Below are 25,979 nucleotides of genomic sequence, written 5' to 3'. Positions count from 1 at the left end.
TGGCCTTGTAGTGGTTTACGCCAATAATGAGAACAGGCATGACTCTTAACCGATTTTGACGAACGAGTCCTCCTTTTAAAGACGAAGGTTCGATCTACGATATCACTTTATCGAAGGATATATGTTTATAGATTGATACGATAAATATGTCGCCATGGCGGCGACAGTGTTTCTCGCTCGCGCTGTAGTTCATATTTTGTCGATACCTGTCGCCAAAGTCACACACGCTCCGAGCGAAAGGTAACGAACCAGCCTTAATAAGATTGACAGAACGCGCGGGTTTGTGCAAACGAATTTATAAACGAAATAGATGGCAGCAACCGGTAAACGTATGTGGCGCTACTGTATTAACTCTTACGACCCAATCGAATGGAGAGGTACACGATAAACAAAATCTTTCCGAATTTACGTTAGAACGCATTGATCTTTTCTTATTGTTCGAGTATCAAGATCGTCAATTGATTAAGTTCTTTTATCAAAGCTGTAACTATGTCAATGGTAAGGATTTGTTCTTTTTTTACAAATTTACGAACAGTTTAACTCGTGCAAAATAAATATTACTTAACCTATATGTTTCGTGAAACTTTCTTTCTCATCTCTAGATGATGATAAATTCAGACTAGAGAAATGATTGAAGGGTGTTAACATTGGTCACTTATAATCTCTAAAGTAATACATTTAGAGATTTATTTTATTTTTAGAGACCCGACGATCACAGACGAAAATGGAACAGAGAAGAGTACGAACGAATAGCTCTTCAGCGTCTCCAGGATGAAATCGCTGAAGAGGAATTAGGTATCCCTAAGCAACCAGCAGTAAAAAGAGAATTACTTAAACAAAGAGACTATAAGGTCGATTTAGAATCGAAATTAGGAAAAAGCGTTGTTATTAACAAAAATACTCCGTCTTCGCAAACAGGAGGGTGAGATAAATCGATCAATATTTTCGTCTAACATCTACAAACGTGACATTAATTAAAATATTATATCTGCAGTTATTATTGTAACGTATGCGATTGCGTCGTTAAGGATTCTATCAATTTCCTAGATCATATTAATGGAACAAAACGTAAGTGCTGATATGCTATATTTCGTTATAATTACGATTATATAATTTTTGTCATTTAACTCGTTGTCTGAAATTGTTAATAGATCAGCGTAATTTGGGTATGTCCATGAAGATAGAGCGTTCAACGTTGGAACAAGTTAAGGCTAGATTTGCTTTAAATAAAAAGAAATTAGAGGAAAAGAAAAAAGATTATGATTTAGAGCAAAGAGTGAAAGAATTAAAAGAAGAGGTTTGTATTTGTCTGTCTGCTTTGTGCGTGCGTGCGAGCGAGCGAAAAATGCTAATATCCGTTAAGTAATACTTTATACTAATCGGGAAATTATTAGTTCCATATATTGTATCCTATTAAGAGAATGATACTTATCATTTGTAGGAAGAAAAAATAAAGGAATATAGAAAAGAAAAGAGAAAAGATAAAAAGAGGAAATTAGACGAAGTAGACGAGGAAGACGCTGGACCATCGGACGAAATGGCTGCTATTATGGGCTTTTCTGGATTTGGCTCCAAAAAAAAGTGATCATGATTTTGACATAGACATTCGTGAAAAAATGTCTTAGTATACTTTATCTTTCATATATCACGAAGCGCTGCAACCTCTATCTATGGCGCACTATCAGAAAAATCATTTATCAACATTTGACAAAGTAACCATGATGAAATTTGGTAATTACATCAAGCTTTTAATCCAATCGTTAGTAAATTTTGTATGCAAAGTGAGACAAGGATATTGATAAGATTAAAAAAAGGAAAAGGCGAAAATTATAGTAATAATTGTGATTTCTCATAAGTATAAGAAATGGATTCTACGTATACTTAGAATTTTAGATAAAAGATTCATGGATAAATGAAGTATTTATTTTCTATGATAATCGGCAATATATAATATATAGACAATTTTCATCATATAAGATAAGGTAAGATGGACAAAAATTATCGAATATACGACTTCGTTCGGAGGAAAAAAATTTTATGCTCATCAGGCGAAAGAAATGGAAAAGTTTGGGAGAAACATTGAGGCGAAATGATTACGTTGAAATAATTTTATGTTTGAGATTGTACCATGTTCGCTAACCGTAACTATCCGTTTGGCGATCGGTAATGTCGGAAACGCAGGAAACGGAGATGTTTGAAATCAAAAACGGCATAGAATGAAAGCGCGTTACAATAAAAATGAAAAGAATATACGCGTCGAGTTTCTTTCTTCCTTTCTCTCTTTAGTAATCGCCCTCCGAAGGCGATAAGCATCTATATGAGCTAAAAAGAGAGACCTTTAGGAGCAAAGGAGGGAAAGAGAAAGAGGTAGCAACAGGATTTGGAGGGAGAAGAGAACGGCTAGCGAAGAAAGATTCTCTCTCGCAATCAGCGAGGTACACGCGATTGCTCTTTTTAGTCTTCGAAGAGCATCGTGCACCGAAAGATCCATCCAGAGTTCGTCGCGAACAAGCATCTGGGATTACTGAATATATTTACTCGTATGTCGTATCATCGTCCCCGTAAATAGATTCGCACGTTGCGTACGCACTTTATGTTATCGACTTTACGAAGGGTCCCAAATTTTATCAACGTTCTTTCACATCCCTTTGAAAATAGCGGCTGCACCATCACGCGATCCGAATTCGATCGATCGAACGCACACCGGCGCATTCCTTCTTTTTTCGCGCGATGCTCCCGATAGCATTTCGAGTCGTGTGCGATTCGAACGAGTGAGATTCGAGCATTTTTTTCTCGTTTCTTTTCTTTTTAATGGAAATCAATTTTTCTTTTTGCGATTACGCATGAACGCATTGATACGATTAAAATGTGTCGTACGCAAAATTGTAAGGTTAAGGCAATTTCGTAATAAGTAGTGCGGACAATTGGAATGAAAGACTCGTGATTAACTTTGAGATATTTCACAAAAATAAGTGGATATAATACGAAGGATACGAGCATAAAGCGAGCGTTTCAATGAAACTATCGAGAAGTAATGGTTGAAACGCGGCAGATCAAAGTTAAAACGCTGCATGTCGGACCGCCAATCGCGTCCACGTTGAAAATTTATATCCTACGGAAATGATCCAAGTTGGAGTCGCGGAAAATCGAGCATCGCCAAGCTTCCGCGTATGATCGACCTCGGTTAGTGATTCTTGCGAAGTAAAGTGCGTCGAGTGCGAAAGGAAGAAAATGTGATGTTCTTCGACGAAGGGAGGAGAGGGAAGAGCGATAGACAGAATCAATGGAATAGTATCCGCGACCTGGGAAGAGAATCAAATCGTTTCGAAAATGTCGCGTACGATGCTGCAGCCTATCGAGGAATCAACATCCGGTAAATCAGGTAATTAGTTTTAACGCTTATTCGCTTAACATTCCAAGTTTCATCGTAAAACGAAAGCGAGAGAACAACAACGAAAGGAGAACGTCGAAAAATGTAGACGGCAAGTCTTATTCGCCGTTGAAGGTATACGAGAAACCTTATCTTCTATCCCTTATTTTGATTGTTTTAACAGCGATAAGAGATCTGATATCAACTCGACAAATTTTTTCACAGATCTTCAGTTTTTACGTCATAGACACATTTTGACCGCAACGCGTTTTCCCGTAGGGCGAGACACACTTTCCCTTTTCCTTTCCGCGGAAGTGAAGATGGTCAGCTGCGAGAGAATCGTCTATTACACGGCGTCCGATCGCACGACTCCTCTTCGCGGCTCTTCTTTTCAAAATGGTCGTGCGCTCGTGCGTGCGCTTCTTGGAGAGATCGGTGCGGTTAACCTCTTCGAGATTAATCGTTCCTGGTTGCGTCCTACACTCCGTTAGATGGGACGTGAAACATAGGACGTATACGCGACGATTACAATATTTAGTACTGCTCTCTAAACAGTTGGAGCAATTCTTACGTCTCTTCTGAATTGTTCTCGATATATGTATATCTGTAACAAGGTAGGTAAAGTGGTTTGGTTGATCTTAAACGACGGATGATAAAATTGCCATTTCCTATGGACATGGGAAAAGAGATTGGCAGTTGGCGAGAAAGGAAAGGTAATAACGTCGTGGCAGAGGAATGTGAAATCCTCGTTTGCAAGCTGCTCACGAATAAGAGCTAGATCCATATCATCGTGCACCGAGCCACCTCCCGTTCTCCGTTAGCAGAAGCTATTGTTCTCTTTAAAATCGGACGTCGCCGAACAACAACATTTACCTTTCGCGGACGAGAAAGAGTGGACCCCGTCGATGGAAATCGTCGAATCGATGTTCGATCGGCGGTCGTTTATCGCGCGTACAAAGGATCTATTTGAAAGATTATTTAAAAGATTATTCGATCGTTTGCAATTTACAGCGTCATGTTACTGGGTCGTACGCGGAGGCATTCTCGATCTTCGAAACTTAACCGTTTATACAGATAGATAATATACATCGCAGTTCAACGATATTATCGAAGCGAAGCACGATCGGGAAGCGTGCGACGTCCGGTCCGTTTGATCGTCCAACGTGTAACTTCCCGGCCGGTCGCGATCATGGTAGCGGAGCTCACTGACATTTATACGACGAACGTCGAGCGGAAAGCAGTTGGCGATACTCGCGATAGACTTTGGAGAAGACCGAAATGGATCGAGACTGCGACCCGTGAACCGATTTACAGCGTTCTCGACGTTAACGAGCCGGCGAGCGCGAGGGCGGACCACCTCGCATCGGCTTGTCCCGAGAGAAACCCCCTCGTTGTCGTGATAAGTGCGGTAAAGGACGTCTACGAGCCAAAGGCGCCGGATCAATGTCCCAAGTCGATTAAAGGATACGATACGAATGCGATAAGATTCGATTTGGAGGAGGGCGCCGTTTATAGCGTCGTTGAGAAGGGAAAAAAAGTGAATCGATCGATAAGATCGATCGGTAAGACGCAACGCGACGAGGGAGCACAACGGTGGTTGCGTGTAACCTCCCGCCGATCGCTGTCGGGGGCTAGTCGGCTTTACCGTTTCGACGAAATGTACGACAACGAGAACGATACCGAGGATAGGAAGGACGACGGGGAGGAGAACGGGGAGGAGAACGGGCAGGAGAACGAGGAGGACGATGATAAAGATTTCCATCCTACCGTTAGCCATTCGCGCCTAACTGCTGTAGCCGTTCCCAGAGGTATCGTAGGTTTGGTCGGGCCGTATAGAGTTTATCAAAATCCTAACGAGAAGAGAGAATATATGCTTCGGGAGGAAGAACTCGTCGAGGATATTGTAGACTCTGTCAGCGACATCGCCGTATCACGGAAAAATTGGTCGGGCGAACCGCATCGAAGGGCAAAGTGGAAGATAAGAGAAGACGACGAGGAAACCTTGGTTCCCGACATTCGTCGTCTTCCCTCCTTTCAGGAATATGAGATTAATGGGCCAACGGAGGAACAAACCGACAAAGTCGGCTTGGATATGTCCGAATGGAAGATGGTCGATGAGCGTTGCCTCGAGCACGAGACCGAAGATTCAAAGTTTCGGAGCAACGGATTTGTCGAGAAAGTCGAAGGAATTCTTTCTGGTAAGGAAGAACGAATTGCCGTTGCAGTTGCCGTTGACACGTCCGGAATCTCTTCCGAGGACGCTCCGTCGAATGAAGAAAAGGGTAAGCTCGCTTTTCGTTCGTAAACTCGATCGAGTGCAATGCCTCAGAAACGCGACTATAATTTGCGACTTGCTCGACCATTCGCGCGCATATGGACGATCGTGAAGATCTCGCGCGATGTCGAATAAAACGCATCGTGAATGAATTCGCATGGAGAGGCGAATGTCGATCGGCGAACCGATTGCTTCGCGGTGGCCAAAGAAAAACGGGAAGACGAACGGAAACGTTCTTCCACCGTGTCTATTAGAGAATATGGCTTTCATTCGTATGCGAGACCGTAAGTCCGTGCCGTACGGCATACGGCATATTGTGTCGTGAATAGGGAAGCGAATAGCGGTAGTGCGCGACACCTGTTTCGCCTACACAACATACAAACATACGTATTACATACTCGTATACCAATATACAACCAACCACCTGTGTCCTATGATCTTTCGTTAGGAAAGATCGTTCGACTCGAAGACAAGTTGCGCTTCTAATTATAATCCTAATTTAAGATACGTCCTCCTTTCAGCTCGTCGTTTACCTCTTTTGGATTTTATGTGCAGGTATAGTTAGGTACAGATGTATCATTGTAAATCTTCCGTCGGGTCCTGCGTCTCGCTGTTGTTTGCACGATTAACGTTTGCTACTTTCGTCGTAAAAATGGTACAACGGTATTTTCATGTCGCGTATGTATTTAAGGAAGTAATTGGAAGACATCTGCTGGTAAGAGCCAGCAAATCATAATAGTCGAAGCATATGGGAGAAGTATCAAAAGATGTACAACGCGAATATGTAGTACGATTACTAAAAGAGAGTAGGCGCAATCGCTTCCGCGAATCTTATCCCATCGTCGCGGTTTCTTCGTCTTGTAAGACACGTTATGTTTTTTAAAGAAAATTTTTGCAAATTTTTGTATCGCTGTCCTTCGTCATTGACTTTATAGTCACGACGTTTATTTCTCGCGATGTACCTCGTCATCTTTGATTTCGAATAAGACGAAGATGTAGACACTCTTTACGAGGACACGCATGTAAAATGCATGCTTCGTGTGAAAGCAGATCCGCGCTTCGTTCTAAAGACCGGCGAAGTCGTCGAACGAGTCGTGGTCGTTTTGTTCTTTCGAACTTTCATCAAATTTTTTTTCTCATTCGGACCACTTTCGTGTCTCTCTCGCTGATCGTAGGACGGAAGAGCGGTAACGTTCGACGACTTCAGGTTTTCGAGGATCTCGAAAACGATTCGACGACGGCGACGACGAGTGCTTTCGTTAGTGAAATTTCGGATGCGAGCCAACTGAAAGAAAGCGGATAATGGGTAGTTACGGACTAAAAGGAGGCTATGGAAAACGACGTCATCGCGTCGTAATCTCCCTGACGGTCTCTCTACCGCCACCATCGACGCCGTCAACAGCACCGCTACTATCGTCGCACGGGCATCATCATCGATGACGAGTCCAATATTCTCTGGATCCGCTCTCTAGAATTATGCGGCATTCCGTTTTGTGATATCTTCGCGATCGTTCCTCGAGAGAGGTTCTTCCGTCTACCGTAAGGCCGTCTAGAATTTTGCGCTTCTTTGCATTCTTTAAAAATCCTTCAAAGACACACTGTTCTTCACGATGAACGACGATTCGATAGTTACTCTGCGACTCAAACTTGTTGCGAGGTAAATTACATTTTCTAATTTACTTTACGACTTTTTCAAGAGTTTTACTCGTTAAACTGCCATGGCGATTCTCTTCATCCTATTTTACTTCTTCGATCCTTTAGCCGTTGATCTACGCGATTTAACATACCTACTTATATTATCTTTTTTATTCTTTTTTGTTTCTTTTTTCTTTCCTTTTCTTCCTCTTTTTTTTTTTTTTTTTTGAGAAACCTCCATAGATTAGAAAAGTAATTTCACATCCTTCACTTATTTTCTTTTACTTTGTTTTTGTTCTTAAAAATCAACCGTTATCCTTCTTTTCTCCTCTCATTTCTCGGATATACCTACGTACTCGTATGTACGTACTTGAACGTACATCTTCTCTTCCTCGTCCATCTCTCGAAACTTGCAGGCCATTCCATATTCCGTATAGACCTTCGTCAAACATATGTCGACTCGCTATGTTTATCGGCCACCAACTGACGGAAGTTGACTCTTGACATTTGACTCTTTCGAACGTCAAAGTGCATCCTTTGCATCATTCACTTCGATAGATCGTGCGTTGTTGATTTCACAAACAACGGCTGCTGTATCCTTTATGGCGAGCGCAAAGAGAGGGGTCAGAGAGTCTGTGTGCGTGCGTGAGCGAGCGAGCGAGCGAGAGAGAGAGAATGTTCTTGAACGGGTTCTTCGTGAAGATGAAATAACGGAATACGCGGAGCATCCAAGACAGCTTATTAAATACAATTTCGCGAGCATTCGGAGGTAGGTACTTACTTACCCCGTTCGACCGAAGATTCGATTCCATCCAGGTACTAAATGTACGATATAGAAATGACTCACGCGAGATCGTTTACATTGATTTAAAAGCAAATGCCCGAGGGAGAGAACGATTCAATTTGCTTTCTTAGCACTTTTTTACGTATTCGACATATTTGCAATGGGTCGTATTATATCGTCAGTTTTACTTATCTATCGCCTACGATAAATATTCCAAAGTGAATGAATACGTACGAGATCGATGTGCTTGCACCGTGTTTAAGCATGTATAAATAATCAGTTGCAGAACGTTCTTCCGTTTGCATGCATGTTATTACGGTCTATTATGAAGTTCCGTCGTAACCACGTATCAAGGTATCGCGGTCGCTAGCAACTTTTTACATTGAATATACATTCACTTTGCATGCCGCTTAATAGGCTTTAATTTCTTTGATTTTAGTTTCATTTAAGCGCCCGTATATTATCAGTCACATAGATACGTATATGAAATATTCAAATACGAAAGGTCTTTGAAAAATCTTGGATGATCTTTATGAATCGTATGAAAATGTACTGTATATTTTTTTTTTTTTTTTATTTATCGTAACATTTGCAGGATCAAGCAATCGCATATTTACTTTCGATAAATATGTTGATAACAAACGTAAATGAGACGCAATTCAAACTACAGTCCAATAATACTCCGGCACAAACTGAAATGAAGTTCTGTTTTCCCTAGAATTAATTACATGCTCTTGCACTTGTACTAATTGCACACGATTTTACGCATCGAGAGATCATACTTTTACTCGAAGGCTTACTCATGGCTGTGCGAGCGCGCGTGCGATCTTACCGAGCATAGCGATTATGGATCAATCGCAATCGGAGTACCTACGCGAAGAGATCAAATTCTATTTGAATAGTTTGACAAAGATATTCGATAAGAGATAGCAATTCATTAAAACTGAAATCGTATTTTCTATGCTTCAGCGAGTAACGAACAGCAAGATAAGGATAGTTTGAACGAGACGGCAAGTACGGCGGGTGGCAACGTGGAGGGCGTACCCAGCGGTACCCCCGGCAGGGGTGAGAGGAACAAGGAAAATGAATCGGCAGCAGTGCAACTATCTTCCTCTTCGCCGCCATCGAGATCTTTAGTATCCAGGATTCTTGCGAGGGCACGATCGCCGAACGATTTGCTCGACCATACCGAGCCATTGTAAGAGACTTCTTAAGAATGAAAAATAGAGAGAGAGAGAGAGAGAGAGAGAGAGAGAGAGAGAGAGAGAGAGAGAGAGCTACTCTCTAACAGAAATAGCAAGCGATCGCTTGCCATCACATTAGAAATCTTATATATTTACGAAACTAATCTTCTTCCAGTTCTCAATTATGGATCGTTCTTTCCAACGTCTACGGGGAATTGGTGATAGTGTTAATGATGGCGCTTTGTTTAGCCGAAGTCATGGATACGCCTGTTCCTCTTCTCAGCTTGCAGGTATGCCGATCAGATAAATGATAAATCAATCATGACTATCTGACTGTTCTATTACATGGCAAGTACGACATTGTCTTTTCTGAAATTTTACACGCGAAACATAAGCTGCCTCAAGCTACCAATCGATTTCTTACTATTCGAATATATCCATCTGGATCGTTTAATTTTTATATATTATCTCATTTTAGGGTATCTTTTTGATGTATCTATATGTCGGAAGTATCGCCGTTATCATCGGCATTTATATTTGGGTACTGTTCGATAGCTGTGCAAGTCTTAACGGTACCAGAACTGGTATAGATGACGTGGAAATTGGTGGCACTTCTATTACGAGATTCGGATCGTTGAAACGTGCCCATATTTCTAGAGCTAGAACAGCACCCACAAGCTTTTACATTCGCGTCGGTGCACTTCGTAAGTGGAAAAATTTTTCTTTTCTCTTAAAGTTAATGGCGCCCTTTCTCAGGGGCTTTATAAGAAAAACAAATCGACGAGTTGGAAACATTTTTCAAGTGTTTGGATTAGCCACTCTGGTCTTCAATGGGCTAGAAATGGCGATGCACTCGATGATGCAAGGCGCTGAATGCTTAAGCGACGTCGTTTTTGCGCATCCTGTATTGCACGGATTATTTACTTTTTTACAAATGCATTTTCTATTCGTCAATTCCCAGGTAAGAGATAATATCGATAGCTCAGAAAAGTCCGTCTGACGGTGATCAATAAATGTCGAAGGATGAAATATATCCCTTATTGATATATACGTACGCATATACCTTCGTTCCTAGGTACTCGTCGAAAGATTCGGTTTGGCCGCCAGATTTGGATTCACGCATCTTGCAGCGACGAACATCGCCGTCTGGGCGCGTCTCGTTATTTGGGACTCTGCGCAAGAATGGACTTATTTCGTATACTTGGCACAACGAGGATCCCAAACCTCTGCATCCACCTTGAATCTTCGTGGATTTCCCGGTTCTTTAACGAGACACTCGCGAGATCTCTCGGGTAAATCACTTCCCTCCTTCGTTTCTTCCCTTCATTTTTTCTCTCGATGAATTAATTTGTACCATATCACCTCGTATCGATTTTACAGTCGATTCCACGCCTGAAGATGGATCGATATTCAAGCCGTACCGACCCATTTCCAACGAACAAATTTCCCAAGTTATCGCCTTGCAAGAGTGTTTAAACACAAACACGCTCGGACAGTTGTGGACATCGAGTTTACCATTTCTTTATCCCTTCATCGTACAATTTAGGTTAGTTGTTTTCGACGCGTTGCAATAACGCCCGTACTCTTTAATAAGACTCATCTCCTTAGATTATTGCTTTGTTTTTCAGTTTAATCGCAGCCGCCGTAACATTCGTAATGGGACAAAATGTGGGCCGAAGTCGCGTACCGCTGAAACAAAAGTTTCACGGTGGTAAGGATTTAACGAGCCACGCGAGGGTAGGTTGTGACGGATCTAGCAAGGGTCTCTTCCTTGGAATACTCTGCATGGTGGCCGGTATCGTAGTTATATTGATCTTCCTAGTGGTTAGAGAGGACGAACATTTCTCGACTGTGACTTTGTCATGGTTGACGTGCGGTACCTTAATCGGGATTCTGGCATTAAGCGGTTTGATGACATCCACCGGCTTGATACAAATTCGTCAAATGCCTGTAGTAACGAGGGCACCCGCGGCCCTCGACAGTCTGCTCTCGAACGTAGCCATTTTTGGCGTTCAACTTTATTCTATTTTCACCATCGTGGTATGCGCCTGTTCCTTGGCCCTACTCGAAGCAGAAACCGAGGATGAAGAAGAAAACGACGAAGGTTCGTCCTTTTCTTTCGGCACAAGTGAAAATGGAGGACAAGCGCAAGAAGGAAACGCAAGGCAGACGCGGGGAAGACACATCATGTTACTCTCGGCTTCGATCTTGCAATTGATTCAATGTTTCGCGCAAAGCACCTTGATAGCCGAAACATCAAGGAGATCCTGCATCACGCGATTTCAAATGTTAGCCAAGCCGGGTCGTCAGGTCATCACTTTTCTTTTATTTAGCAATGCCGTTTTGTGGGCCTTCGATACTGTAATCACGCAAAACTGGATATCGCAAGAATTGCAATTACGATTCTTCGGTGTTCTTGTTTGGGGCATCCTATCGAGAATCGGCTTACCGTTATTGATATTCTACCGATTCCACAGTTGTGTACTTTTATTAGAAGCCTGGAACAAATGCTATAGAACACCGCGCGGCGAGCATCCGCTCAACTGACGGCACAAAAGTCATCCGTTCGATTATTCTTCAAGGAAACTCTTGCAAGGATCGCAAAATCCGCCTTGTCCACATTACTCGCATTATCGCGAAAGGATGCTAGTCGATGTTAAAGATGAGGACAAAGAAATATCTCGCATGATGGAAAAGATTCCGAAAAGATCATTATGTCGTAACACGTTAACGTTGCCTTCGAGACATTTTATTCCATATATCGATAGCTCTAGTTGGCTTTATGTAGATTCAAATCCTATTTTCCACGTTGCCACACCTGCGACATGTACTCAATATTTGGAATACGCTATGCCGCCACCGAAAAGAAAAATCCCTCGTCGTCATCACCACCATCGTCGTCGTCATCGTCACCATCGTCAATATCACGAAAGACACCGACGAGTGATGAGTGATCCGGGTAGAGGAACTTGGAATCCCCTCGACAATTCATTTCAAACGAAACAACGTCGAAGAGGCTTTAGTTTCAGTGAATATATCAATGATGTTCCCGCTCCGACAGAAGAGACACCGATAATACATCGAAACGGCGAAGATAAGATTCTACCGTTCGAGGAAACTAGCGCATCGACTTTCAGAAAAGTGCCATGGCACCCCAATTTACATATGCTGAAGATAAGAAGAACGTGAAATAGCGCATGTCCGCTGTGGGAATGCTAATAATACGATGATCCCTCCAAGCAACATTCAACGGTTATCGCTTGCGAGTATAGACATTTTTCGCTCAACGCGCTCCATCATCTCGATTGATTATGAACATATATTTGTGTGCGTCTGATGTGTGTATAATACACGCACGCACACCCCGTCATACATACATACATACGTACGTACGTACCATACATATATATATACACACACATACATATCACACACGTAAAATATGTATGAACTAACGTACGTAGATGACATCAACTTTATTTATTGCGTACACTTAGTTATCGTCAATTCGATCATATAAATTTAGACTTTGCGTTACTTGCGGAAGAGCGCAACTTGCTTTATTTGTTTCATTAAAACTATTTCTACATACATACATGCATAGATAGAAAAAGGAGCCATGCTCCATCTTCGAAAATGGAGAGGAAACAAAGTTAACGACGATTGGCTCGGTATTTATCTGGAATTTGTTTCGATACGTTTTCTTAAAAATACGTTCAAAAGTTCTGTCGAACTTTTCAGAGGAAATGGTTTAGATAATATTATCCCTGTAGAATGATTTCATATAAATCTCTACATAATGTTATTTCAGTTCTATTGTTAGGATAATACCATATTTTTATTATTTTAAGAAAACTATACAAATGATTTCGGTCATTCAATCTCCTTCGCGCGATATAGCTATGTACGTGTACATATTTCGAAGATGATTTGAACGTTAAACCGAAATTTAAGCGTTTTAAATAGAAATTACGTCTAACATAATGACTCGATTACCTAGAAAATCGTAATAACATTGCACACGATTTATTTAGTGTTGTTAAAAAGATGACATGCCAGGTATAATGATCAGACGATTAATATTTATAATAAAATATTTTTTATGATCATAGGTTCCTTCCTTTTCCAAAGAAAATATGAAGTTTAAAACGAAATATACATATTTTATCGCGTTTATATTTTTAACCTAAAACGCAAAACTTTCATATATCGAGTTTGACTGAAAAATATTTTTTCGTAAATACAACGTGTATACTTTATAGATTTAACGTGATAAGGCTGATAAATGAGATATTAATGCAGATCATAATAGTGACGATCAAGTATGGTATGTACATGCAAAGCAGCGTGACAAAGTCCATCACAAATAATGTATTCCAAGTAACTCTAATCGTAAGTGAAAAACAACAAAACGATGGTAAACACGTGGAGCTGCGCGAAAATAACATGAAAATATCTTGAAAATAATGTTATACAACAGGGCAGAAAGCATTCTCGGTTTCGAGACTCCTTCATCGATGCCGTTCTTGTCCTCATCGAATGGCGATCTATTTTCAAACGGCAATAATGACAATAATTAAAAGGATAGATAATATCATCGGAACGATCGTTCCTTTCCATTACGAAATACGTCTATAACATATTTCGTTAATTTTTCTTTACTTCTAAGAACGTTGTATAAGATAAAAATAAATTTACCAATCTGTGCTGCGTAATCTAGTCAAGACCAACATCGTCCTGAGGTTGAGGTTGTTGAGAGGGCTTTGGTGCGGTAAATTGCTGAACGTTTATACCGGAACAACCTGGCATACCAGCCATCATACCGGATAAATTAGGCCTACCTGTGCCATCGTCAAATTTTTTGGCTACTTTCTCGATGAATGTTACGATTTTCGGGTTTTTATGATATTTCCATAGGCTCGTTGGATTTTCGTAAATTTCTTTGAACGCTACGGATATCTCTGGATCCTGAAAAAGATTTACGTACGTCCTCTAGGGTATACACCGACACACGTCGTATGCGACGACGTATGCGAGCTCGCAAAAGTACGTCAAAATTCACGAACTTACCATAAAACCTTCGAGCATTTCCGGATCGCTCAAGAATTTATAGAAATCTCCCTTTTCGCCAGTTCCCTTCGTAGGCTCCTCCTCCTTCTCTTTCCTTACATTTTCTCCTTTCGCATGTCCCAACCCTTCTTCGAGTTTACGTTCTTTCTTCCTTTTGTGTTCTTCGATCTTACGGGCCTGCGATAATAGAAATTATTCCAACGCGAGTAATAGGAATCTTTACAATCATATTACGAACTAATATGACAATACGAGGTAAGAGCGTTAGAAAAGAAATGTACATGTACGTATATGTACATATATGTATACATTTTTACACGACAGCCTCCTTTCCTCTTATCGCGTTCGCACCCGAAAGATACGGTTTAGGATACATACGTAATATCATTTTGGATCTTTATCTAATATAATCACGTGATAAAAGGGTTAACCTGCGATATAACTTCAGGAACGCATCCAACGACTAAATCATTATGACGTGAACATGCCTGCGCAAGGTACATTGTGACCTCACATGATTATACGCGCTTATTATAGACGGCCGAGTAGCCAATTTGGCTAGCAAACCTGTTTTTAAGAATGGGGAAACAAGTAAAATACGTTTAATATTATTACATCGGAATATCATCGTTATCGATGATTATCGTATATCCCAACGACCACTCAACAATCATTCAACTTACTAATTACTACCTAATTTATTATACGAATGTCCGTTGTTTCGTCAAAAATCACGAAAATCGTCGTATTGACGATAAAGGGATTAATTCTTAATTCTATCTCTCGATGTCGGCTTATCGACAAGAAGAACGAGGAGAATACTCGTGCTGACAGGCGGTGGGGGGGGGGGGGGTAAAAGGAGGGGGACGGGAGAGAGGAGAGAGAAGGAGGTAGGGAGGAAGTATAAGAACTTTTGCACGAGTGGCCACCTTATACGGCGGCGACCCGGGCATCTAAATATAAAGGTGGCCGCCGTTGCGACGCTCCTTTCTGTCTGATGCGAAAGCGCGCATCCGAGAGCGCGTCTCGAGAATCTTTCCTTTCAACTTTTATTACGCGCACTTATACTTATTTACTTATTTAGACGCTATAGAAAAAGATATCGCAAAATGGCGAAATCAAGAGAATAATAATTTATTCTCGGAGACATCCAATGATGAAAGAAGCAACTGTCCGAGTTGTCTCGGTACTCTCCGGCTTTTGTAAATTTTCGCGTGCAATATGAAAAATTCACTCCTCTTTAGATAAGGATTGTTCATTTGTTTCGTCTATAGATCTAAATTACAAGCTCAAACTTTGATAAGCTCGGAGCTCTCGAGGCTCAAAGTTCCTTTGGCTAACGAAGAGTTACAGCCCGGGATCGGTGTACGCTTCTTAAACCTCAAGACGAGCGTATATTTAGACGTCGCCGATCATAGACACTGAATGAACGACCTTTACGTTGCTCGAACTTTGCCATTGGTTTGCTAACAATCGCCTGTGCTTTAACCTGCGTTCCTACTCTATATATGGTTGCGAGATTACTCGATTAGAAAATAAATAAATAAATGTCCATCCAACGTGATAATAAGAAAAATGCATCGCTTTTTTCTCCTTCTTTTTTCTTTCATTCTTCGTTCCATTCTTATCTTCTGACCGCTTTTAACATCTCTCGTCGACTCGAATAAGGTATTAACAATTCGATCGTACGTATCTTACGGTCGATAATGTCAGGTTTGCGTTTACAAAAAAGGACGCGTAGTAGCGAGATTAATGAAAACGTATATATGTACATATATATATATATAATTGAAAACAAATTTTCTTTTAATTAAAAAAATAAATAAAAAAGTGATAAAGGAAAATCGAGGAAAGAAGGAATAAGAATGCGTGGCGGACGAAATTTTGCGAGCAACGGAGAGGGGTGTCTTCGGGGTAGTACGACGGTAGTAACGATGCCAGTTCTTCGCAAGCGAGTTGGGCTCGAACTCGAGCGTCGCGAGAGTGAGAGAAGCTACCAGCAGCCTGGCTCATCTTGTAGTGTCTAGTTTAACGAGATGACGGGCTCGTGGCTGAGACCCGCGTTTTTCGTGGGCCTGAGTTTTCTAGCCATTGCCTTGCAGGGTGAGTACGCGTTCGCTCTTTCATTCTACGAATACGAATAAATATTCACTTTTCTTTCACCCTTTTCAAACATTTCGTCGTCTACTGCCGTCTAACGTTAATCTTTCTTTTTCTTCCATTCGCTTCTGCCGATGCTTCCTCTTCTTCCACGGTGTTCGATGTTTTCCTTTCGTCGTTTCTTTTCTTTCTCTCTTGTTTTTTTGTTTTTTTTATCTTTTTCCCCCCTTCTTCGTACTCATTTGCGCTTATTGATTACTGATTTTTTCAGACATTATCGGGTACAGCTGGCAAAAATTTATCCGATATCGCTTTCTATGTGAATCTTTTTCTTTTGCAACAGAACACATCGAGGGTGTATCTCGCAATCGATCAGTTTTAACAATCGGTTTAACAATCGTGATTTTCATTTACGACATAGAGCGATGGAGATGCTGACGAACCCCTGTGACGACCAACCGACGAAGGTCAATGTTACGTAAAGTCTTACTCGACGCTCTGCGTCATCATTTTTTGGCTCATGATCTTCCTTCGAATCGGATTACCGTATAATCGATCAATTTTCATTTCATAAGGCTTTCTTAATCGTATTAACTATCGAGATTTATCGATATCTTATAATACGTTCTATATTGTATCCTTATAAAAATTGTATTGAAATTACGAATCGATAATGACCGTGACGATGTCGCGTAATACTGTAACGAGAATCGAATTGTACATTCGCGCGAACATTCATAGACGAATATTTTTATACCATATATATATATACATGTGTGTGTGGGGAGGGGAATGTTATTACTTTCTATTTTATCCAAAATTCTACAATAGTTACGACGTAACCTTACGAATGAGTTCTCTACCGCAGTATCATGCAATTTATTAAAATTTAACTCGAGATCTCGAGAAGAAAGAATGAAAATGAAATGCCGAAATAACAATTTCCATCGCGCTGATTCAAGGATTCGTTATTTTGGGAATCGAAGTACGAGGGTTGCGTGTGACTCGTCGTAATTACATAAGAAGAAAACGTTCAGATTCCTAACTAGCGAGAAGATATAAACAAAATGTTCTATCGATGTTTTAACATATACATACTCGTATCTCGTATATTAGTAACTATATAAAAATAAGACACGGAGTAGCTACTTTTCTCACAAGTCTCTTTGAAAAAACTTGTGTCTAATTTTTGTTCTAGTAACAATCGAGAGGGGTTCGGACGATGTTTCTCTAGAGCCAAATGAAAAAAGCATATGATCGAGAATTTTCATTTGACAAATATGATGGAATATCGAAAAATAGTTGACGATAACATATAAGACAGGACACAAGATATTCTATTTCTATCCGTGACAGTTGCACTTGCCAAACGACAGCTGCATGCTTTTAGTTCTCTATCTCGCTAGTAGATATCCTAGAATTTTATTGAATTTTCCTATGCGCTTGTTCCGCCCTTTGCTTCTGTCACAGGTTTTTATCGTCATTACGTAAACGATACGCGCACGATTGATAGTTATATAGTACATATAGTTACGTATTATGATATATTACATAGTATATTCCTGTAAAACTATGATATTTATTAACGAGACAGAAATCGCTACGGATTGTATTTATAGATTGGTCTTTACAATGTTACAAGATAATTCTTAGTTAAACTTGTATAGTATTTTTTTTTTCTTTCGTTTTGTAGATAAAAATAAATTTCACTCATCCAATATATAAATATTTCCAACTGTTTGCTCGCTTCAAAGCCGCCTACCCACCGCTAAACTTAGAAACCGGCCTCGCGTTTCCCAGGTATATCGCTCGACGAGATAATATCGGTAATTTCTTCGTCGAACACATTGGTCTAATCTTTCTCTCTCTTTCCCCCTCCCCTTTACAATGTAAGATAAAAATGTTAATTTATCTTTACCGTTCATTCGCCCGCTTCGACTGCATGCACAAATCATGAATGAGCATCATGAATTTACGATACGAGAGGTAGAGATCGAACGACGACGAATCGTCGCTACTTCAACGCTGCTGTCAATGCTCGTAGAAACGCGCATTGCTCGAGGCTTAAGCAATTGTGGCATCTTGTTTTCGCATCGCACGCATGTACGAACAAAGAAAGAAAGAAAGAAAGAAATATTGGAACCTTGCGTAGAATCGAAAAAGGATCGCATTCGGAGAAAATTAGACGAGTTGATCGTTTCAGGAGTGCAATGCGAAGAAGAGCTAGAATCGATACCACCGGAAGACCTTTGCCGGCCTTACATCGAGAAGGCACTCAAGGATCTCGGCACAGGTAATAGTTAAACGTTCAACGATTTCAGGTGGAACACAGGGATTTCTAGGATATTTCGTTTAAAGGATCTTTGGAGCAGACCAGTGCAGAGGCCGATAATGTCGACGACGAGGAGGGACGCGGAGAAGAAGCGTTGGCTGTCAGTGAGGAGGTGCAAGAAAAAAGCCCTACTTAAGCTTACGCGAGCACTATAATAAAAGACCAAAGCGAATAGTTTTCTCTTGTGATTTTTCGTAGGTCGATGAGTCGATAGAGAAGGATGTTTCGAGAGCAGATCGACCGGAGGACATGGAAGAAACCGATAACGTCGAAGAGGCAGAAGGAAAAGAAGAAAAGGAAGATGTTTCTGGAGAGACCGATGAGATCGGTGTAGAAGAGATTTCAGAAGGGGAAACTGAGGATGAATCGATCGAAGCCTCTGACAAGGACGATCAAACGGACGAAGCTCTTAAGGACGAGAGTAACGAGGAGATAAAAGAAGGTAAGTTACGAGGATTTGTGACGAAGAACGTGTTAATCGCGACAGGCGACAAAAGGACATCGACACGCGAATTTTCTCCGCTTGCAGACGAAAGCGAGGCGAAGGAAGAAAAAGAAGTAGCAGAAGAAGAAGAAGAAGAAGAAGAAAAAGAGGAATCCGTTGAACCGAGAGAGGAAGAAAAGGATCGATCCAAGGAAGAAACGGGTAGCGAGGAAGAAGAGCAAAGGTCTGCCGAAGAAGAGGCGATTCGATTAGACGATGACGACTTGACCGCGGTCACAGAGTCGTCCGAAGAAGGTGCAAAGGCCGACGATATATCCGAGGAGGAGATCCAAACGAGCGATGCAAGTGCGTCTGTTAGCGAAAATGAAATCGAAGGGAAAGAGGAAAGTGCCGAAAATTTAGAGACGTCGCAAAGGGAGAAAGAAGAGACAGACGACGAGAGTGATCGAGAAGCCGATGCTGACGAGGAAGAAAGTTCTTTGGAAGATGACAAGGCGGATGAAGCGACGCGAGACGATGAATTATCGAAAGAAGCGAGCGAGGAAGCGAGCGAACCAAACGACGATGATAAATCTGACAATGATAAGGACAATGACAAACGCGACGCAGACGATTACGAGGAAAAGGTCGAGAGAGTAGAGAAAGAAAGGCGTGAAAACGAGGAGGAAGACGGTCGAGCGAGCGAAGAAAAGGACGAGATCGGGTTAGAGACAACGATTATATCCGAAGAAGCGGTGGAAAAGGAAGAAGAAGAGAGCGAAGAGAAAAGTCCGAAATGGCAAGGGGAAGAAGAGGGAGAAGGAGAGAAGGAAGGTACGTCTCGTAGCAGACGAGAAGCTTACGACGATGAAAACGACGAAAGACCGTTAGAAACCCCTCCAGAGGATAAAGGCGAAGAGGACGAAGAAGGTAGATTCGATAAAGCATATAGTATCGTATACCTATAGACTAACTAAAGTTCACACGCTTTCGCTGTTAGCAAAGTATTAGAACGTTTGCTACAGCGATTAAATCCAAATCTAGATATTGGCCAGATTTGATATTTAAGCCTCTTTTTAGCCCATTCGCGAGTAAAAGACATACCTATAACCGTTGACTAATCTAAAATCTCATATTAGCAAAAGTTCAAAGCGAGGAAGAACCGAGCCCCGAGGAGGATTTGATTCGAGAAATACAAGTGCCGGAAAATCTTCGACCGCGCGATCACATCAACCAATTGTTAAAATTAGACGAGGAAAACGAGGAAAAGGAACGTGCCATACAGAAAGTTTCCGACATTGTCTTGAGAGATTTGAAGAAGCTCTACGATAACGCGATTCAACCTTTAGAAACGCTCTACAAGTACAGAGATCTCAGTAACAGACACTTTGGCGGTAAATATCCATATCTCTTTGATCTCAAGCGTCCAACCGATCGTTCCCTTCGATCTCTAATTTCACTTCTTTTACCTAGATCCCGAGATATTTTCCAAACCACTGGTACTCTTCATGGGTCCTTGGAGCGGTGGCAAATCTTCCATCATCAATTATTTATTGGACATAGAGTATACGACGACCGCGTTGCGGACAGGTATGTAAATTAAATGACACTGCAAACGATAGAACGATAGAACGAAAAGTGGAAATTTCGCGAATTTTGAAAGTTTAACCGTTCGTGTCTCGCGCTACAAAAATATACAGATATTATGCTTTTACGTTACCTCGTGGTAAATCATTGATAAAGAATTAGCGCGGCGTGTTAGAAGGACGGATATAAACGGCCATACTGTAAACCGAACAGTGCATAGGTGATTTGAGAAAGCGCAAAATCGCGAAATGCAATTGACGCAGGAGCCGAACCCTCTCCCGCATATTTCAACATCCTAATGTACGGCGAAGAAGAAGAGGTCCTAGATGGTACGCAATTGGCCGCCGATTGGACTTTTTCTGGATTACAAAAGTTTGGCCAAGGGATGTTGGATCGTCTTAGAGGGCTGCGCTTCGATAATAAGTTACTCGAGAAGGTAAACGAACGCGCTCACACGCACCTGTTACCGATAAACACCGCGCCTGAGCCCTTAAATCGGCTTTACTCTTAATCATATTAGTTGTACAAAATAATGGACCATCGTGCAAACAGGTCAATATCGTCGAGATACCTGGCATCTTAGAGATACGCAAACAAGTTCAAAGATTGTTTCCGTTCAACGACGCGTGCCAGTGGTTCATCGACAGAGCAGACATTATTTTCCTAGTCTACGACCCCTCGAAATTAGACGTTGGACCCGAAACAGAAGCGATTTTGGATCAACTTAAAGGCCGTGAATATCAAGTAAGTGAGAATCGATGATATATCATATAAATCTTTTCGATCTTCCGTCCTTTAATCCATCTAACTTTCTTTCCTTATACACGACAGACACGAATTATTCTCAATAAAGCTGATCAAGTCAAACCGGAAGAACTTATGAGAGTGCAAGGTGCACTCATTTGGAATATATCTCCGTTAATGTCTAGCGCTGAACCACCGATAATGTATTCCACCTCCCTATGGTCTTTACCTTACGAAACTGGCGCACCTACCAGGCTACTGTACGCGCAAGAGCGCGCCTTCCTTCGAGATTTGCGTTCTGCCATTGACAAAAGAGTCGAACATAAAATAGCTAGCGCTAGGAGATTTGCTGTAAGTTCGTTTTACGATCCGTTCAATGAACGAATAAACCTTTCGATTTTAATAGCAACTTTTTTTTCTTCTACTTACAGGTTCGCGTACGAAATCATGCAAAGATGGTAGATTGCTACTTAACGACATATTATAATCATAAAACCTTTTTCGGAAATAAGAAAGAGATTAGTGACAAGATCGTTGAAAATCCTCAAGATTATCATATTTACGAAGGCTTGAGCACTCTTACCAATATATCACGTTATGATCTTCCCGATCCAGACGTTTATCGAGATTTCTTTCGATTAAATCCTTTATACGATTTTCAGCTTTTAAGTTCAACTTGCACTTATTTCCGCGGTTGTCCTATAAATAGACTTGACGTTGCTATTGCATATGATCTGCCAGAACTTGTTGGAAAATATAAGAAATCTGTAGAAGTGGTGATGCATGAGAACGAGGCTAGTAGCCCATCCAGTTGAGTACAAATGCATCTTCTAAATGAAATTCTTTCTACCATGTAGAGTACAGAATAATGGCTTATTTTCCTTTTACTCTACGTCCGAATAGATAAAATGATAAATTAAGATGATTGTGCACAAATACAGTATTTTTCACAACGACAGGAGAAATCTCCTCCCATAATTATGAATTTAACGACCTACTGCAACAATTGGGAGTAGACTGTGCTCGAGCATTGTGCTGGGATAAAGTTGAGTCATTGTATGAAGTTATATACGATCGAAATGCACATCACTGTACATTCTCTATAAAGAAAATGGATAACGAGAGAGAGAGAGAGAGAGAGAGAGAGAGAGAGAGAGAGAGAGAGAGAGAGAGAGAGAGAGAGAGAGAGAGAGAGAGAGAGAGAGAATGAGAGAGAGAGAGAGAGAGAGATATTTTAAGCAAGCATCGATGCTGCAAACAAATGTGTTTTCAAAGCCACAAGATTCATAATTTATGAAGATAATTTATAATTATCCCAACATATTTTTCATTTCGATTTGTTTAGAGTGATCTCAGCAGTTAAATTACTAACTTGCGAATATCTCAAACAATCTCCTCTTTTAAAATTATGCTTGCACCTGGAAGATAATGCGAGTGTTATCATTCCGATATAAAATGAACAGTAAAAGTTTTCCTTGAATGTGTTCTAACATTAAATTATCCATCATCAGATTAGCAGATGCACATTTCATAATTTCAACAAATGTCCTATCAACAATTTAAAACAAGTATATATACGTAGTGAATTAAATAAAAAGGCAGACGATTTAACTTAAGAGTGCATAGTACAGTGAATGCAGTGAACTGTATGCATTAAAAAAAGGAAAAAAAAAAGATACTAAACTATGAGCAATCTATCTACTAAAATTTGTTCATAATATTTAATAAAGAATATAATTCATTACATATAAATAATAATATTGAAATATTTCCATTATAAAAAAGAAAAGAAAAAAAAAAAAGAAAGAAGACAAATAAAAACAAAAAACTAAGAACTATCTTTTATTCAAATTTTAATTGTATATCTTATATAAAAAAAAAATTGTATCTTATTTAAAAAAAAAGAAAAAAGACACAGACAGACAGACAGACAGACAGACAGACAGACAGACAGAGAGAGAGAGAAAGAGAGAGAAAAGGAAAGCAAAAAAACCAATGTCTGCAATTAAAAACAAAAGATAGCATGTTACATTTCCATATATCTTCATCTCATTATTTCATATTGCATAGTTCTCATATTTTACATAATGCTAAAATGATTGTTATTTAGTTTATTTACATATTTTTCATTGTATGCATTTTATATGTAAGAAATCTAGAATGATTGAGATACTGCTTCGAAATTAATGATCGGTCGTTACCATCTTTATCCTTACCCATTTGATAAATTTTAAGTCATTTGTTGGTGTCATATTGACACATAATCATACAAACCATTGACTTATTGTTAATACAAATTGTTGGTGTTGTTATGATAATGATTACGATTATGATTATGATAATGATTATGATTATGGTAATGATAATAATTATTATTGGTACTACTGCACTATTACATTAGAGAAACAGCAATAGTAATGGCAATGGTAACAATAACTACTACTACTACAAATACCACTACTATTGCAGCTACTATTTGCAGTTACTACTGCTGATACTAGTAGTACTATTATTGTCGTTAATATTAATATTACTGTTATATTATTTCAGTTGTTGTTATAGATATTACTGTTCCATATTATAAGATGCATCAGATAAATTAGATGACTTATTTTGCAAAAATAAATATTTATTTCTAAACATTCATTCTTGATCATTTGAAAATCTTAGAATTGGACTAAATGGAATGAAATTTTATGTTTATAACAATTATCATTTCGGACGAATTAATTTACAGAACAAAGTTTTCTCTTAATACGATATGACAGTTGGAATTGTTTTGGCAAGAAATGATATTTTGAAAATAACAATTCTATAATTGCTTCTCTGTTATATAAAAGATAGATTACGATAGATTATCGTAGATTCGTTAAAAATATTATAGAATCGAAATATTGAAGAAAGAAACAATTTACTTACATTTGGAGTAGCTTCGCGTAGCCATTCGTCCGCCTGTTCGTCAAAATCAAATTTACAAGCAAGTCTCAAGTCGTTCGCTGCTTCTTCCCATTTTCCAAGTAAGTGATACGCTCGTCCTCTAAATTTGTGACCTGCTGCACTATCAGGATTCAATTCTAATGCCCGATCACAATCGCGAATGCACGCATTAGGTTTGTTCAATAGTAAATAAATTTGTCCACGTTTAGCATATAAAAGTGCTGCCTGTGGATTTAATATAATAGCTTCTGTATAAAGCTGTATAGCCTTTTCATAATCTTTCTCTACAAATGCTGAAACAGCTTCCGAACGTTTCGCTTGAGACTCTGTAATTTCTTCTTCTGTCGGTTGCAAGGTAAAGTTTCCCATTTCTTGTGGCGCATCGGTCTCCGGTTCTGCATGTATACGTATGAACAAACAAAATAACAAAAAATAAAAATTTTTTTTAATTCTTTCCTATCTTTTTATGCTTTTAATTAGTAGAATTAACAGTGTCTAATTTAGGATTGGTATCTTTGTTTCTCCAACGAATTAAATCTTTTTAAAATAATTTTTCTTTTTAACCATGCTCACCTATAACTCCTGTCATATCTAATTCCAAATCACTTTCTTCGCTCTCTATTTGTGGTTTAGTTTCGGTTTCCTCAATTTTGCATTCAGTTTCACTTTTTGATTTAGCAACTTCTACTTTACCGCCAAAATGCTCTATTAATGATTTGACAAAAGCAAATTCTGGTTTACATAATATCGAAGGATCCAACTTGCACAATTCGACGAAGGCCTTTACTTCGGCAAGATGTTCCAAACTTAAATTAGGTACTGACATTTTGCAATCTGCGAATGACACAAAATAAATAAATCTTATTAAATCGTCTTACGAAAGATAACAAACAAAAAATATTCGCTCCTCACTGACAGTTATAAGCTATTACTTGAAGATCTCAGTTATCGAAGCGATTAGTATTATTTTATTTTTTTTTTTTTTTTTTGTATGTTCCTATTTCTTTTACCTTTCTTATCTGTCTAACAAATTTCGCATATATCTGTCTTTCCTCTACAATATAATTTAACAAAAAGAAAAAAAGAGAGGTTAACTTTTCTTAAACCACAATTATTATATCGTGTCAAGGCACTATTACGAATATATGATGCAGAAAATATATCGTCTTACGATAAATCGTCCTACGACAAATTGCCCTATTGTATCTTCAGCGAATATTTTCTCCTCTTTTTCAAATCTGTTTATCCTTTATAGACCAGTAATATGCTAACACAATTTTATTGTCACTGAGCTGTATATGATTAAAATTCATCCAAGTTCTTCCTCACCTATATTTTCATGAACGTAATCAATAATTATGCATTTATTGCGAACGTAGCCAAATCTTATTCGGGCGTTTTCCAATGTTATGATTGGTTGACAAAGGAGAAGAAATTTGTATTTTTTATAACAATTATTTACAACTGCAACGTAATACGAATATTGCATATAATTTGGATTTTTGGAAACTTGATTTCTATTATGGAAAAGGAAAAA

The 25,979-nt window shown here is 39.6% G+C and overlaps 4 protein-coding genes across 11 annotated transcripts; 3 read left to right on the top strand and 1 right to left on the bottom strand.

Annotated features, from left to right (window-relative positions):
- The first annotated feature begins 121 nt into the window (after window positions 1–121).
- Window positions 122–2,250, top strand: LOC127066236 (zinc finger matrin-type protein 2). Of its 2 annotated transcripts, none has more exons than XM_050999712.1 (5): window positions 122–498; window positions 702–922; window positions 995–1,068; window positions 1,152–1,297; window positions 1,442–2,250. In XM_050999712.1, exons 1-5 carry the CDS (start codon window positions 490–492, stop codon window positions 1,583–1,585), a joined length of 594 nt encoding a protein of 197 aa, XP_050855669.1. In that variant the 5' UTR covers window positions 122–489; the 3' UTR covers window positions 1,586–2,250. The 2 variants fall into 2 exon arrangements, with proteins under 2 accessions (XP_050855669.1, XP_050855667.1); XM_050999710.1 differs by having other exon boundaries at window positions 1,152–1,357.
- Window positions 2,251–3,422: 1,172 nt separating this feature from the next.
- On the top strand, window positions 3,423–11,802 carry LOC127066215 (proton channel OtopLc-like). Of its 2 annotated transcripts, XM_050999649.1 has the most exons (8): window positions 3,424–5,652; window positions 9,034–9,262; window positions 9,424–9,538; window positions 9,727–9,952; window positions 10,052–10,209; window positions 10,324–10,540; window positions 10,629–10,794; window positions 10,877–11,802. In XM_050999649.1, exons 1-8 carry the CDS (start codon window positions 4,560–4,562, stop codon window positions 11,793–11,795), a joined length of 3,123 nt encoding a protein of 1,040 aa, XP_050855606.1. In that variant the 5' UTR covers window positions 3,424–4,559; the 3' UTR covers window positions 11,796–11,802. The 2 variants fall into 2 exon arrangements, with proteins under 2 accessions (XP_050855605.1, XP_050855606.1); XM_050999648.1 differs by having other exon boundaries at window positions 3,423–5,652; window positions 9,727–10,209.
- Window positions 11,803–12,705: 903 nt separating this feature from the next.
- On the bottom strand, window positions 12,706–25,946 carry LOC127066224 (putative protein FAM10A4). 3 transcript variants are annotated; one of them, XM_050999690.1, is made up of 7 exons: window positions 25,614–25,765; window positions 25,453–25,496; window positions 25,016–25,276; window positions 24,425–24,837; window positions 14,319–14,495; window positions 13,947–14,216; window positions 12,706–13,795 (listed from the first exon to the last, which is right to left on the bottom strand). In XM_050999690.1, the coding sequence occupies exons 3-6, from the start codon at window positions 25,266–25,268 to the stop codon at window positions 13,965–13,967; spliced, it is 1,095 nt and encodes a 364-aa protein (XP_050855647.1). In that variant the 5' UTR covers window positions 25,269–25,276; window positions 25,453–25,496; window positions 25,614–25,765; the 3' UTR covers window positions 12,706–13,795; window positions 13,947–13,964. The 3 variants fall into 3 exon arrangements, with proteins under 3 accessions (XP_050855647.1, XP_050855644.1, XP_050855646.1); XM_050999687.1 differs by lacking the exons at window positions 25,453–25,496; window positions 25,614–25,765 and adding an exon at window positions 25,772–25,946; XM_050999689.1 differs by lacking the exon at window positions 25,453–25,496.
- On the top strand, window positions 15,184–24,151 carry LOC127066218 (sarcalumenin). 4 transcript variants are annotated; one of them, XM_050999669.1, is made up of 11 exons: window positions 15,184–16,421; window positions 18,622–18,711; window positions 18,777–18,862; window positions 18,949–19,192; window positions 19,280–20,104; window positions 20,314–20,568; window positions 20,648–20,764; window positions 21,025–21,197; window positions 21,314–21,505; window positions 21,593–21,856; window positions 21,937–24,151. In XM_050999669.1, exons 1-11 carry the CDS (start codon window positions 16,355–16,357, stop codon window positions 22,318–22,320), a joined length of 2,697 nt encoding a protein of 898 aa, XP_050855626.1. In that variant the 5' UTR covers window positions 15,184–16,354; the 3' UTR covers window positions 22,321–24,151. The 4 variants fall into 4 exon arrangements, with proteins under 4 accessions (XP_050855626.1, XP_050855630.1, XP_050855629.1 ...); XM_050999672.1 differs by lacking the exon at window positions 18,622–18,711 and having other exon boundaries at window positions 15,185–16,421; window positions 18,740–18,862; XM_050999670.1 differs by lacking the exon at window positions 15,184–16,421 and having other exon boundaries at window positions 18,761–18,862.
- Window positions 25,947–25,979: the final 33 nt, after the last annotated feature.

This window comes from Vespula vulgaris, chromosome 9, assembly GCF_905475345.1.
Source record: "Vespula vulgaris chromosome 9, iyVesVulg1.1, whole genome shotgun sequence".
NCBI lineage: Eukaryota > Metazoa > Arthropoda > Insecta > Hymenoptera > Vespidae > Vespula > Vespula vulgaris.
Note: the sequence above shows the minus strand (reverse complement) of the source record. Positions and strands in the feature narration are given on the sequence as shown.